The following is a 16,583-nucleotide window of genomic DNA, read 5'->3' on the forward strand; positions in this document are numbered from 1 at the left end:
TATTTGAAGTATTTGCTACAAAGTCTGATGTGGATCCGAAGAGAAGAATTTCATAGCCTAAAAAAATTACAAATGTATGAAACCTTGAACAAAGGTGTTCTGCTTGTGCCAGCTGAACAGCTTGTGAGACACTGGTGTAATGCTCATGAAATTCAGAAGACTGAGATCAGAATTTCTTTGCCTGTTTTCCTTTCACTTGGCCTTCCTTTTTGGAAGAAGAGAGGACAAAAGAAACAAACAACAGCATTTTTTGGCATTTTTGAAAGCAACAAACCTGAACATAGCCAGAAAGGGTTTGTGCTCTACAGTCTTCAAGAGGAAGCATCAGCTGTTAAGGTATGCATACAGACGGTCAGCCCTGACCCAAGGCTAAATTCATAGGAGAGCAGTGTGGAAAACAGCCAAACACTGCAGACGATGGAAGGGAAAAGCAGCCGGCCAACCACACCTGGGAGTGCACTAACAAAGCAGAAACTGGAAAAGCTACCAGGAGTTTCAGATCATGAAAGAGGAGTGTTGGGAACACTCTTCAGGGGAAATGTCAAGAAATGGTGAGATGCTGGCTTACAGGCTGTCACTAAGACCAAATCAGCAAATCTGGGACCGATGGGAAAAGATTAAACAGAAGCAGATGGTTTATTTGGGAAAGAAAAGGACGTGAAAAGGGATTACTACAGAAAGCAACTTGTGCATCTGGGGCTCTGCAGATTACCTGTCACGTCTATGTACTGATCAAGACAGCCTGGAGCTGGACAATAAACCTGTTGTCCTAACCATACCACATCCATCTGGCTTGCTTACCTGGCCAGAGGGATCCAGAGGGTAAAAGGGGATGGAAGATGCACTCAGCACCACTTTAACATCAGTGATCCTATCTGATCTTTCTAATGTACACCCCACTAGAGGTTGGGCTTGGTGCTTTCCCTCAGATGACACCCTCAGCTGGGTGCTGCTTTCATATTGGCCCACACCCAGCCTGGCTGGCACGCCTGCTCGTTTGTACACCCAACGTATCATCCATAAATCATCACTTCCTCACAGGCTCTTCACAAAAAAACATGGTTTATTTTGTTGTACTTGTATCAGCTAGCACCAAGCAGGAAATGCATTCACAGAATCACAGAATTGTAGGGGGTGGAAGAGACCCTCCAGAGGTCATCGAGTCCAACCCCCCTGCAAAGCAGGCTCCCTACAGCAGGCTGCACAGGTTGGCGTCCAGGCGGGTCTTGAATATCTCCAGAGAAAGGAGAATCCACAACCTTCCTGGGCAGCCTGTTCCAGTGCTCTGAAGTGCTCCATTCAGATTATTGCATGTAGGGAACATATTTGCTCTGTGAGATTTCATCTGAGCTAAACCAAGCTGAGCACTGGTCTTAGAAGGAGATCAGTTGTATGAAGGGGGAAGGAAGGACTGGGGGGAACAAGGAGAGGGCAACCGGTGTAAGGTAAGGAGGACTCTGGGCAGTGATGGACTTACAACACTGATATGAGTGACAGCTGGGATTTTATGATTTAGGCATTTTGAGCCTTTTCCATTGCTATACGTTAAAGGAAGTGCAGCTGCAATAATGCATATGGCTCAGGTAAAATGGAACTAATAAACATATGGATGAGGTTTAAACCCAGCTATATATATATATATTAAGAAATATATATTTGGCTGTTCTCCTAACAAGGGTTTTGTCCTTGCCTTGCCACAGAAAAAGAACTCATCCCTTGAAAGGCAATTCAGTCTTTCTTCCTAGGTCTCCAAGCAGCACCGATGAGAACGCAAGCAGAAGTGGACCCCTGCCTCACACCCATCCCCAGACCAGCCCTCTGCCCTCCCTCCAGCCCCGGCATCCCACTCCCAGCACCATCCCCAGCCCTCACAGCTGCCCCAAGGGACAGGCACATCCCAGCAGGCCCAGCAAACCACATGGGGCGGGATGGGCTCTGCAACAACGGCCCTGGGCTTGGGGAAATGTGTGGTGAGCAGGCTTGGCCCTTACCTTCCTCCTCAGAGCCTCTGCACATGCACAGCTGCGCTGACCCGGAAAGTTGGCCCACCATCACCACAGCCGCCATCACTCCGCACTGCAAGTCCTCGCTCACAGCAAAGGCTGCCAGGGCTGGCGCTGCCAGGTGGTGCTCCCCCTTTGCTTAGATTGTTGTGACATGCCTTCCCAGTGTGACCCAGCTCAGGGGACAAGCTCTGACTGCACGCTGCAGGCCTCTCCTGGTCTGCCCATTGACTGCCCACACCTGCCCCAGCTGCCTGGCCCACCTCCAGGCAGGGCTGCCTGGCCCCCAGAGGAGAGGCATTTTCCTGTTTTAAGGAGCCTGGCAGATCGCCCTGTGCCCGTTCACTCACATTTAATCTGCTGAAGTTAGCAACCACATTTAGCTGAAAGAAAATGACAACATCTTAAAGAGAGGATAGAGTATGGTTTGGGTGGGGGCAGGGTTTGGTCCACTGAGGAATAACCAGTCCCGCTTTAAGATGGTATCTACTTTATCTGCTGCTAAAAATACAGCTATATTTACCCTCCAACAGCATCTGCCCAACAGACAATCTTGCCTAGTTTTGAAAACACATCAGGCCACACAAAAGAGCTGCCAGACTCTCACTGAGCTCACGATGCCTTTTGCATCCTCATTTTCCTTATCTTGGGATCCAGGCTGTCTTCTTTAATTATTTTTAAATGAAATGCTACATCTTATCTCTTTTAGAATATTTTATCCTTTGTTAACTCTTCTATCTCATCCTTAGTCACAACATCAAAAGGAAAGAATTGTGATTCTTTGATTTTCAATGGCTTAGCTCATTGCATCTTACATCTGGGAAACTTCTCTAAAAACCAATCTAACTCAGCTTTACTGTTCTGCTTCTCTGCTTGGAGAACTCCTCCTGGCTGCCCAACCCTGTCCAGGTGACTTTTCTGGTAAGCTGGTTGATGAAACCCCCACTACCCCAGTTTAACCAAACGTATGATTTGTGGAGTGGGGACAAACACCAAAGGGAGAGGAATTTAAGATACAGTTTTAAGAACTTGCATTGTGAGTGCTACAAAGGGACCAGGGATGCATTTTTTAGATGTTTAATCAATGTTTGGGAGACAGTTACACAAGCTTTCCTGTCCTTTAGCACCTACTTACCTGTATGTCTCCAGGCATCTCACCTGCTGAGCTGTTAGAGACCAGCTGGGTCCATGGGTTGCTGCCTTACAGCTGCCAGCACCAGCAGCCACTTGTTCAGAGCAACTGCAGCCTTGGAAAGGAGAAAGCTTGGGCTCCTTTGCATCTTTCTGTGGGGTCTGAGGGCTGTTCTCAAAGGTGGCTTCTGCATTGTGGGTACTTCTTTAGACAATAGGTAGGTGGCCTAAAAACGTGACTGAGGGAGTTCTGAGTGGGACAGGTGGAAGGGTGACACTTAGAAACCAGTTTTTCCCAAAGATTATTTTAATTGTGGTCTTATCCACAAAAAACAGAGCCTGATCCAGTCCCATGGGCTGACACCACCACGCCAAAGCCTGGCACAGACATTACGCTTTTAGTGATCAATAAAATACAAATCTAGGAAAGTGGAATTTGAGTGAAATAGGTTTTTGAGATTTTGATTATCAAAGGGAGAACACATAAAAATAGCCCTATGTTAAAACAGCCAGACTGGTGCTTTATAATGCTTGAACATGTCTGTCAGGAGGCATTTGTTTAACACTTAAATCACATTAGGCTTAAAACTAATAAATATCCTGTATATAATGATAACCACATGAACCTGCAGATGCAAGATATTGCCACAATACCTGGGCAGAAAGCAGGGATACAGCTCTGGGCACGGAGCTGCCCCAACACACACATGGAAGTGCAGTGCAGCAGAGCCTGGTGTGGTGTGCAGCACACAGCACAACTGGAGCTGCAGCCAGAGAGCAGGACAGCAGCCAGCCTCAGAGCAGGAACCAAAATGCAAGTGGACAGTGGAACACGTGTCAGTCGGTAAAACATGGGCTGATTATCTACCAGTTAGTTGGGTGCCAAGAATAACAGCAGGCATGGGGCTAGAGCTCGGCGCAACAGAGCAGGAGATGATTAAGCAAACAAACAAACAAACCCCCACTCTGAGGAGGAAATGATTAAAGGAGCAGCAGCGTGGAGATGCAGCTGCCTTCTGTGGGAAACGTGGGCTGTGGAGAGCTGGCAGAGCTGAAGCACCAGCGAACGGACGCATGCAATGACTGGGGGGAAATGAGCTGGCATTAGCTGTTAGCCAGCATATGTTTGACCTTTCTGAGAAAAGCAACATGAATGATTTTTATCAACAAGAGGTGCAGGGAGATGGCCTGGAGTGGAAGGAGGTTTGATTTCCAGACCCATCTGCAATCCTCCTCCAGAGTGAGAAGCCAGAGAGCTCATTGGCAGCTATGGCCATGTAGCCAGCCCCAGCTGGGATGCTGTTCCTCGTGCAGGCAAGGGGAGGTGAGGCGCAGCCCATAGGTGGATGGGAGCCAAAGGCACCTCCAGGGCACTGCGTGAGCTGCCAAGCACAGTATGATGGGCACACAGGGTCACCTACCTGGCTGGTGCTGGCATGTAGGGTTGGGTGGGCTGTGCTGGCTGAGTGCAGCCCTCTGTGGCCAGGAGGAAGGAGCCTAAGCCCAACACTCCAGGTTTGCTTTTTGTTTTTGGATATTCCTTGCCTCTCTCTGTGCTGGTGGTGCCTTCAGGGTGTTATGAAGAGTCCTTCCTGAGGCCGCCTCACTCCAGAGGCCATTCAGAACCTGTCTCTAAGCACTCCACCTTTTGGCATGGCAGCACACACCTTCCCACAACACCGCATTCAGTAAATGTGACCACACCAAAATGGGTGAGGATACTCAGCCAGCCTCTGCCTATTCTCGGGCAGAAACCCGTGACCACCCAAACCAACTCCCTTCTACACTCATCTGTGTGAGCTAACCCTTTTGTGCACAGTAAAACAAGCTTGCTTAAACCATTGACATCCTCCAACCTAGAGAAATCTGGATGTGTCCCTCAGATGCCAAGTTGCACATGTGAGCCGAGGTGATGGTTGTGATGGATGGCACAAAGAGTGCGGTCAGCCATGATGCTGCACTGACACCTGATCCTGCCACAGCACTACCAGGAGAGTAGCATGTAGTGGCTGCGGCAGACTCAGGGTGGCCAACTTTTATAGGGAAACAGGGAAGGAAAACATTCGGAAACACCTAGTAGGTTAAAACATATCAGGTCTTGAATCTCATAATACATAGAGCCAGTGTTGTTCTACCCACCAGTCCATTTCCCTTTTCATTCAAGCAACATGGCAAATATTTCTGGTCTCTTTTTCTGCATTTTATCAGTGCGTAGGGGTAGAGCTGGGCAGATAACACAAAATGTGTTCACTGAAAAGATAATGCGATCACAGAAATGGCAATTTATTTTGTACAAGTTCATACTAGCAGAGTAAGAAAATTCCAGTAATTAGTAGATCCGTTAGCAACATCTACAGAGAAGAATTCAGTGCAATGACTTGCAAGGAGTTGTTTGCAAAGATGGGAGGCATTACGAGAGCTACAAAGAGAGCAGGGGCTTGAGGAAAGGGATAGTGCAAGGAGATTAATTGGTAGAGGCATGACCAGCACACAGAGGTATCTCAGGTCACAAAGCAGCCCAGTTCCCGTGATGTTTATGGTGCGAGACAAGGCACATGTTTATAATGGATGGCTGCATTATTTTATAGCAAGAATTACATAGTCCTGCAGTCATTGGAAGCATGAAATGTGATGGAATAAGTGTGGCATAACTCACCTGGGGTCAAAGAACAAGGTCTGTTGCTGCTTGATTAGATGTTATCAGCAGATGCCAGAGGAAGCTGATCTGGGCACACAGTGAAACACATACTTGCGTTATTGAATTGGGGGGCATGAGGTGAAATGTGCCTTATTGGCAGGGAAGGACCTGGAGCTGAGCTCTGAGCCACAGTCATGGCCTCACTTAGCGGTCAGCATGCACTGCTCATCATCTGCCTTACAAAAGGAGTATGTTAAACAGACAAGCGGGGAAAGGGCTACAAGGATCACGCAGGGACAAGATTACTGTTTTGTGAGGGTAGATTAAATAGCCTGTCTTATGTAGCTGTGTAAAAAGAAGACAGAGAGAGGGCTGAGTTATACATATGAGCAACAAATACAGGAAGGGAGAGGAACCATTTCTATTCAGACAAAAGCTGGCACAAGATCAACAAGTTGTACAATGATCCAAAAAGAACAAGGATTGGGAAGAAGAAATGTAACTCCAAGAAGCAGACTGCTGGAGCCGCCTTTGAACAAGGATGCTGTGCACAGTCTTGCTGTTACAAGACAATATCCATCAGGTTGGAGATTGTGTGTAGGATTGGCTCTCAGTTTTGGAAACGATGGTGTAAGACATAGGGGTTCGGAGTTTCAGTTCCTTTGGGGTTATTCAGAGTTCCACTTGAAAGGATATGTAGCCCCATGCATTTCTGACACTGCATTCAGCCACTGAACACAATACTAGGGCAGTTTCCTGGTTATCCCTGGGGTCCGGGACAGATTTTCTTGTTTGATGGTGTTAATTTTGATTTTGGGTTCCACTCTTGCCTAGGGCAGCAGAGTGGCCACAAGCAGAGCAAAGTGCTGCTCCGGGTGCAAGGTGCCTCAGTGGCACTGATGACTCCTTCAGGCACCTGACCAGTTGGTGTCCCTTGGCCTGGGCTGGACCAAGTCAACTGAAAACAAAGGGGAGTTCCACTTGCTCTTAAGTTCCATCAGATGTGATGGGGGGAGACTCTCACATTTGCTAGCTGACAGAGCATGAAACCAAAGAAAAGAACATAATGAAGAAAGGCTTTACCAAGTACGTTATTGCACCTGATGGACTTTTTCCTCTGACTTGGACTGATTCTATTCCTGCATGTGTTTCAGTACAGCTGGGTAGGATTAATGCTGATTTCAGGGGAACTCGACCTACAGAAACCAATTCATAGACAAGATTTGCAAAGTGGAGCTTTCAGCCTGTACCATTCCCAAGACGATGCTCACCCAGGCCTTCTTGTTTCATTAGAACAAGAGAACTAAATACTGTTAAGTGACAACACATGGAAAACACTGCATAAAAATACCCCAAGAGGTAACAACCCATGTAAGCACAACCAAAGGAGCTGTTATTTCAAGTGTGCATTTTTCACCAAGGAATAATTGTCAGCCACTAATCTGCTGTGTAAATATGCATAAAGTCATTTTTCCTCAGCAGGAACACTGTTTATCCAAAACCCCCTTCAGAGCCCATACTGGCCAGCCACTGAACAGCGGATGTCTTTAGACAAAACTATTTGACAGCAACATCTCTCAGAAGACTGATAAAAGAGTGAAGACTTGAGCCTGTTAAAAGCATATACAATTCTGCACAGCTTTATTACATACCTACAGCCAATATGAAGCCCAAGACTCTATATGTCAGAAGGATTTTCATGTAATCCATTTAGCTGGGGTTCAGATTGAAGAGCGCCACATAGAAGAACTGTTAATCATAGAATCATTAAGGTTGGAAAAGATCTCTAAGATCACCTAGTCCAACCACCAATCCATTCCCACCATGGCCACTAACCATGTCCATCAGTGCCACATCTAGACATTTCTGGAACACCTCCAGGAACAGTGACTCCACCACCTCCCTGGACAGCCTGTGCCCATGCGTCACCATTAATGCTATTGCTTGTGCAATGCAGAATGGTCCAAATTTACATTAAAACTGATTTGCTCCCATGGGATTGTGTACCATGGCTGCTGTGGGTGGGTCTAGAACAGGAACTGAATCAAAGCATGAGAAGAGGAATTCATACCCCTGCTCAACACCTGTTCTTGCTTCCTCACAGTCCCATTGCCTCCAGAGATGAGGAAGGCCACTTAGACATGAAGACATTGCACTTGTGCTCCTGGGATCTAGGGGAAGTCTCAGGTCTCATACATGCTTCTGAGTGTTTTGGGCAACCCGTCAGCGTCAATGATTTCTATCTCTGTTAAAACAGTGGCACAAATACAAACTGGACAGAATCTGTGTGAGATGCGAGGGGTTGTTACAGTACCCAGTTGACCACACAGCCTCAGGGAACGCCTCAAGGAGCTGCCAACAGGGCAGTGTTAGGATCCTGTCACGATGCTGACGCAATGCCTCTAAAAATCATTTAAAAATTAGTTTGGATTGTGCTCAAGAAGGGGGGCAGCCTCTGGATCAGAGGATGGCTGCTAAGCATAACAACAATAAAAAGGCAGAAAAGCAGCAGAAACAAATGGTTGTAGCTGAAGCATTAGCTGGAGTCTTGCCGAACTGAGGTTTCTGTAATAAACATGTTCATTATTCCTACCTCTCTGCTTCTGTCATCATTTCTGGGTGCTTCCTGCAGGCCTGAGCTCTGCAGCAGGGGAATATAGCCCCAAGTAACAGTTCGCCCAGAGGATGCGTTTTTGTTCAAGCATTCAGCATTGGACTCCTGTCTGTGTACGGATCAATACATCATTCTGTTTAGTCACTAAACTCACACTTAAGGGCACTCAAGTCTGAAACCACTGGAAAAACTATTGATGTTTTGAGATGAGTTTCCGTTTCAATGCACAACACGCAAAGAAAAAAATCTCATCAGCCTCCTTTCTGAGAAGATGAACTAGCAATACTCACAGCATCAAAATAACTGATACCTTGGCAGATACTTACAGGTTTTCGGATGGGTCAGATACATGTCCTCAGGGCGGCTGTGGTGTCCTGCCCGCAGGGAACCAGCCCAGGTCCCAATTCTAGCTCCACCGCCAGCTCCTGCCCCAGCCTCCTGCTTACCTCTAGTCCCGCCAAGGCGCAGATGCTGCCCAAAGCGTTCCCAGGGCACAGCCTGCCTGGCTCCACGTTCTGCTGCACTGCACTGTGGGGGCTCCTTGGCTCTGGCTGTGGTTCAGCAGCACCGTGAGCCAGGTTGGGTTCCCTGGGAGGCAGGGTAGGAAGCAAGGTCATCTTCTGGAGTTTGGATTAGTTTTTTTCTTTTCTCTGACTGTGCAGTAGGAATTTGCATTAAGTGGAGAGCAGAATTGAATTTTTGAAAAACAAATTTCAAACAAGGCCTCGTTACCTCGCACAAATAGGCACGGCCTGCAAATCCGCTAAGCAAACATTTCAAGGCCTTCAGCTCACAGGTGATACTGCATCTTCCTACTGGAAATCTCTATTTTTCACATCTGTTCAAAAAGCATGCTTCAAATCGCAACTTCCAGCTGTAAAACTGATCCAGCAGATCTTTGCCCACAGGCAGGAAACCAGCCCTGGAAAGCAGAATTGAGATGTGCTAACTCCCATTTAAACTGATATTACAGTTTGTTGCCTTCTGTTTACGCAAGCATCTTAATTAATCCTTGCCAACGCGTGGCTGAGACAGGCGCTTTACAGCTGTAGGATAACACAGCACTGCAGGCCAGGATAAAATTAGATTCTAAATAATGGCCAGAAGCAGAGTAATGAGGAACTTAAAAAGAAAATAATTTAATCCTTCTAGATGAGCTCCCGGTTCGTATAGTCCCTATGTTACAAGCAGCATGCGCTCTGGCTGCTGTACAGAGAGTGTTTGGGTGAATCACACCACGGTGGTGTGGCTTTGGGCCTTGAGACCAGCATCAGGGTCAAGCGGTGCCACCCATGGGCTGCAGCCCCACTGCCTACCCAGTCCATCCATGCACCTGCCCAGCCGCTGTCCCTCCTCATACCCCAACTCTGCCATTCAGCACAGACTCCACACACATGGCAGTCTGTTTGTCAGCTGAGGCACAAATCCGCATCATGACCAGCAAAATAACCGCACCACAGCATTCATCATCAGGGGCAATGGGATGACCTTTGAAGGTCGTTGGGACCACGGTATAAAGCAAACAGAGTGATAACTTAGGAAGTGATGAGACCTACAATACAGGCATTTAAAAGGACATTAATATGCATTAGCAAGAACATGATTTATAGAGCTAGTCACGGTGATCTCAAAAATTACTGTCTTTGAAACAAGCAACATGAAGATGTGCACTTTTTTGGCTAAGAGCTTCTTGATACACATGACACTAATGATCATTACTAGGGAAACGCTCTGCAGAGAAGACCTGTGCTTTCATTCTGGTGCACACCTGGAGTGACACTGCTTCCAGTATAGTGATTTTATTTTGCATCCATAGAAAGCAGAATCTAGAAGAATGAGTAATGATGACTGAGCATCAGGAGAGCAATGTTTTTAACAACTTATAGTTCATCTCAGTTCCTTTCTGACTACTGTTTACAAAGCAAACAGTAATGTTGAGCTGTAAGGTTCTGTTCCTACCTACGCAGGGGACAGCAGGTAATATTAATTCCTCTGCCTTTCTTTCTTTTTTTGAGAGGTCCTCCCACAGAGTCACCATGCTCCATGTGTTGGTGCTACCCGACTTGGCTGCTGCAAACAAGCTAACCTCAGGCTGCTTTGTGGGAAAGTAATGGATAACCTTCATTTGACCTTGTGTGGGTCAACCTCCTACTTGCTGAGACAGAGCAGGCACATCAGCACAGTGCGTCTTACAGCACATCTACACTGATGCTCTGTACCTCCCAGGTACTGTTATAGACCAAGAGCTGCACGTTGCTGGGAGCTAGGAAGATACCCATAGAACAGCTGCTACATGCTTACCCTCTCCTCACACAAGCCCACGCATATCTTCTCTTAGCCAAATAAATACTAGGCTAGACAAACATTTAGGGTAACCCAGAACTGCTGCTCTTGTGTAACCACTCTGACATAAATGCCCAATTAGGTAACCTGTGTAATCCTGGTATTAAAGCTGCAAACCACCCAACTCTCTAAATTTTCTTTAAAAATTACTTGTTTCAACCCTCAGCAAGTTTTGTATTCACCCACAGCAGATGCTATTTGTAACACCTGGGAAGAAACTCTCTTAGGAAATTGAACATGCTCTCGGAGGGACAAACATGGCTGTCACCCAACATCAAAACTCTACTGGTTCTTCCATTTTCTTCCATCAATTGAAGTCAAGAGGTTGGCTAGGTGACAACTGGATGCAGACAATTATGTGTATAGGTCATTTACTCACTTCTCTGACTCCCTCTTGCAACTTTTGTTCAGGTAATGATGTTTTGCAACCAATGCTCTCCATCTGAGTTTACACGTACCTGCCTCACAGTTTGCTCCTACGAAAGATACACATTTTATATCAAGGTTCTCTCACAATTATCTGTCATCTTCTAATCTGAATTCCAGCTTTAACCACTCTGATCTTCTGCGTTGGGTTCACTCAAAGACGTAAATCCGTTAGGAAATGAAGCTCACCATTTTGATCAGTGCTACTGATAACTGGCAATGACAGTCTTTATTGATTTCCTCGAATACTGCAGTAGTTAGGCTATAAAGACAAAGTAAATGTTATGTCACTATTTTTTATTTGCTATAATCGGTCAGCATCTGACACAAAAACACACACACTTTGGAATGCTTTTTTTCTATACGAATAACCAATACAATGCTAAGCTACAATCAGTTTCAAGGTTAGGTAGCACACTCTGGCATTAACAGTCTCTCCTTGTGTTGAGGAAGACTAAAGGACACACAATCTTGACAAATGCAGACAGGCTTTTTGCACAGTATGTGCACGCACACACACTACTAAGAAAACACTCCTCAATTCAGAGTGCAGGCAGCCAAAAGCCATACCCTTTTTAAGTTCAAAATAACAAATACTTACCTACATCACAGTATTACTGCTTAGTTTATCGCTTCTGCTTTGAATTCTGTGCTTTCATTTAACGTGTCTACATTTTGCAATTGTGTACACATTGCAAAACTATTTTGTATGTCATTTAGCATCTGTGCATATCCTTTACAGCTTAATGTTACACTGAAATTAAAAGAAACCTTAAATTTTAAGGTACTGATGGCAATAAAATTTCACTGAAAAAAAAACAGTATCAATATTTCTTGTGGTACAGTATGCTTATTTTTATGCCAGAGTTATTTTATGCCATAGTTTCCTATTGTTCATTGTATAAAGAGAAGTCTAGGAAAACAAAATTCAAAATGCTGTGCCTAAGTTGATTAAACTCTGGTGATTTATGATATATGTACAGTATATAAATATATTTATGTATATATGTACATATATATTGGTTAACATTTGTTATAAATAGAACTGTGTTAACTTAAGCAGTATAAAAATAGCCACTTTCCTGGGAACATGCAAACACAGTATGCTCTCACCTAATCTATAAAACCCAAAACAACCAAAACCTTTAGCTCTGATTTTCTACAAATATAAATTGAAGACTTTTAGTTGATTTAGCCATAAAGTAAGTTTTTTTTCCAGTAAAGATATAAAATCAGTTTGATACTAGCTATAATTAAGCTGAAACACAGAATATTTTGGGTTATTTACTTTCAAGTATTTTTCCCATGTGAGCTAATTCTAGACAAGCTGCATTTTTTTTTCTTTTACAGTAAAATATTCTTCAGCTCTAAACACTACAAGCCAAATTACAGGCAATCTCGCATGCTTGCACTGCAGGGAAAAGGCTCTCCTCTACACTATTCCTATGTGGGAGGTTTTCCTAATATGGCTATTTGTGCTCTGGATCTTTTATTCGTTGCAAAACATTACTGAGATTCCCATTTCATAGATTCTTAAGGCCAGAAGAGAGTACTGTGACCACTTAGTCTCATCTCCTGCTCCCTGAAATTCACTTTGAGGTCCCTGCATTCAGCACAGTGACAGGTAGCCGGACTAAAACGCCTCTCCTGTTACAGCCAAAGAGGCTCCAGCTTCAGAAGTTGAGTGGGATCTTGACTTTGTAGTGACTTTTCCCAAGGGGAAAAAAATTCGGTACCATCCGGTTCCATCTGAACCAAATATGACATTTTTCCTGTTTTCTTGCCATATGAAAAACTGAAAAAATTGTTTGGAAACGTTCCATTCTCCTCCGAAGTGCTCTGAGTACTAGCTAGAAAATGAAATGAAGGGGCTGTGTTCAAAGATGACACTACTTCTATTCCTCCAGATGCCTAACAGCTCAGCACATGGTGGGTTGTACTGTAGATGAAACAGCGTTGAGGCCTTACTCTGCTTATAAGACTTCAATCCTCATCTAGGAGCATGCTTTAAGTGTTTCACTACAGCAAAAATGGCATATGCTGAATTTCAGTTCCTGTTTTCATTTTGTTCCATTCAGCTAAAAAAAAAAACCCAAAACATTCCTACTCACTTCAGAAGGAAGAGGACTTTCACTTCCCTACAGCCCTATCATCCAGCACTTTTGAATGGCTTTTGCTACCTCTCAGAGTTTACATAAGCATTTTTAACAAAGCAAAACAGCATGGAAGACTCAAGGCACATTCTCTTCAGAACATTTTTCCTGTTATTTGGGGACATTTTAAGGAAGTAGGAAATTTGAATGTAAATGGCCTGGGCAGAGGAAGGGACAGAGCCCTGTTTTTTCATTCCTAGAGTTATTGCCTGCGCATGAAAGTTACTGGGCAACAGGAGGATGAGCTAGATACTCCCCTCCAGCAAGTCTACAGATACTGCTCTGGAAATATTTCCCAGATGAAGATATTTGGCGTGTTTGGAATAAATCTGTGACTACCTTTCTCAGATAAAAGTGTATATCGCAAAATTTCATCATGTTGTAAGACAGGGCATGCAACCAGACAAGCTGGATTTCAGTGAAGGCCCTACTCTCCTAAAGACAGATGAAGTTGCTTCTCCGAGCCTTTCTCTCTGGCGCCTCTGAAAGTAGTACTCCCACCTCTTTATGTCTCAAGCAAAATGGCCTAATGTTCCCAATCACATCCTGCATTTCTTTCCCTATTCCCAGGGTGGCTCCCACACTTTTCCCCAGAAGTCTTTTCTATGTTAGAAGTGATGAATCTTTGTTAAAATAGCACAGTCTTCCAGCTTCAATTTTCAGGAAAAAAAAAGATACATTCTATTTCTTATAATAAGTAGCATAAATGCACCAAAACAACGTTGTGGATGCCCCTGTATTAATTATTTAGAGAGCTGTCATTGGAAGCTGGGGACTGAGAAGTCACAAAAGGCTCATTTGCCTTCTGATCGTCCTTCATGGAGGCTGCTTGGTCTGAGATGGAGGAGAAGGAGAGCTGGTCATGTTCCATTATATGCACGTGGTCCTCTTCCTTGTCCTTCTTCACATAAAACAACTTCCTAAACTTTTTGAGCTCATGGAGTTCACAGAAAGTCTCAAGAACCACCAACATTGCGATGAGGCCCAGCAAGAGGTAACCTATGTACAAAATAAAATAAGAGGCTTTAATTGTTATCAAATTGAGTGGGGCTGGAATAGTTTTAACGCTGTAATCTTTTTCCACCCCTGCCACCCCTGAACATTATGTTAAGCTTCCCTATGACCCACTTTCAGAGTTCTGTAACCCACTTTGGGCTGTCAAATCCACCCCCACCTTTTTGCATTCTACAGCCAACAAGACCACATCATAATTATTAAAAACTAACAATAGTGGTTTTGAATCCGTTACAGTTGTACCAGACAAAAGTACGTAAAGGCATTTAATGAATTGGAATCTTAAAATTTAGCAAATGTACTCTCCCTCACTTAACAAGCTTAGTGATTACGCGCTCCCAAAATATTTTTTTCCCCCTAGTATTCCTACGTTACACACAGAAGTACAAAATATGGCAGGTAATTACAGCTCCTCATTGTCTGTATCAGTTCAGTAGGACAAATCACTTAACGTATCATAAAAACTATTCAATTATTTTCCTTTAATACTGTAAGAGTATACCTGACCCTACAAAATAACTGGAACAACAAAAAGCAAAAAATGAAGTGCCTAGAAATGTCTGCAAAACCAATAAAAACAAAATTTAAATTTACTGTAAAATTGCTGCTGATATTTTCAAGACCTGACAAAGTTGCCGTGTCTGATGAAACCTAGAATATCATTTGCAGTATTTTACTAACACGCAGAATCCAAACTTGATAATGTTACTTTAATGATATTACTGATTACTCTGGTTTTGATTTTAAAGGAATTTGTTAGCTCTCATAGACTGAGACATTTAGAATCGGGGTTCTGTATGGCTAGCAGCTCACTATGCTCTTTTATTTTCCACTCCAAAAGTATAACTAGAATTGGAAGAAAGGTATTAAAATAAGCATTTCTTAATCCCAGTGTTTCATTAGATCCTTGCTACTCATCATTACAACATAGCAAGGAACATGACTACTTGATTTACTCATTGAAATGATAAAATATTCAAGCAGAAGTGTATAATTATTAATACAATAAGCTCATCCAAAGGCTGAATATTAAATGTGCTGAAAGATCAACACAAATTAATTACTACAATCTACATATGGACAATGCTCTGTTACCAAAAGACATAAATATTTTATAAGCATTTGCAGATTATTCCCTAAAAATAACATTTCCTTCTCTCTTCCAGGAGCACTGTTAAATCAATACTGCAATATCAGGTACTGATCTAAATCAACACTAGAGCTAAACTTTAAGAACTGTTTTTAAGCTTTACCTCATGAATTCAAATGGAAAGTATGTATTAGCACAGGGAGGAAAAAACAGAGCTATGTCAATTAAAAGGCATCTATAAATCTGCACTGAGAACTTTTAATCATCTCTGAAACACTGTCCAGCTAATCCATCACTTCATTTAGGAGACCTGCATTTTTCTTGGAAAGCCTGTAGTAATCATTAAGGGTTTTCAGTTCTGGAACTTCAGAACTTTTCTTGGAAGAAAATTTAGGTTCAGAAAGAGAAAACATTTTATACATCATGTTTGGTTCAATGACTTGTTTGCATGAGAGAAGAAAAGACTAATTCAGAAGTTATGACCTTGGATTATTTTGTTTCAACAGTTTAGAAATACATCACTTTGCCTATAGGCTACTTTTTCCATTTTGAATTTCCTTCAATTTACTTCCTAAGCATTCTAAAGCTTGAAATTGAAAAGTTGTCTCTGTACAGAAAAAGAAAACTTGACCTTTCAGTTAAAAAAAGGGAAGAAAAAAAAAAGAGAATTCCATCTAAAATGTCCTCTTATGGTTTTAAGGTTTCAGAATTTTTACAGTGTACTTCTCATGCACGACTTCCACTATTTGTTTAATCATTTAGCATCACCAGATTAACTCTGCAGATCAGCAGGGTAATAATTAAAAGCTACTGCTGGTAAGATGAACAGGATGGGGAAAGGAAAAAAACTGCAGTGACCTGAACATGGTACTCCAGCTGGGGCCTCACAAGGGCAGAGGGTGATAATCATCTCCCTGTCCCTGCTGCTCCCCCTCTTTTGATGCAGCTCAGGATACTGTTGGACTTTCGGGCTGCAAGAGCACACTGTAGGCTCATGACCAGCTTTTTGTCCACCAGAACCTCCAAGTCCTTCTCCACAGGGCTGCTCTCAATGAGTTCTTCCCCCAGTCTGTACACATATCTGGGACTGTCCTGACCCAAGTGCAACACCTTGCATTCGGTCTTGTTGAATCTCATTAGGTTCATGTTTAGTTTTGACTAGTTCAAGGAC

General features: G+C 43.6%; 1 protein-coding gene across 1 annotated transcript in view; it reads right to left on the reverse strand.

Moving 5' to 3' along the window:
* KCNK1 (potassium two pore domain channel subfamily K member 1) overlaps positions 11,360–16,583 on the reverse strand; it is a 32,683-nt gene continuing 27,459 nt past the window's right edge. Inside the window, exon 3 of the mRNA XM_021392563.1 lies at positions 11,360–14,307. Within this exon, the coding sequence (XP_021248238.1) occupies positions 14,048–14,307 (260 nt within the window). The 3' untranslated portion in view covers positions 11,360–14,047. The remainder of the gene's footprint in view (positions 14,308–16,583) is intronic.

Source organism: Numida meleagris, chromosome 3, assembly GCF_002078875.1.
Source record: "Numida meleagris isolate 19003 breed g44 Domestic line chromosome 3, NumMel1.0, whole genome shotgun sequence".
NCBI lineage: Eukaryota > Metazoa > Chordata > Aves > Galliformes > Numididae > Numida > Numida meleagris.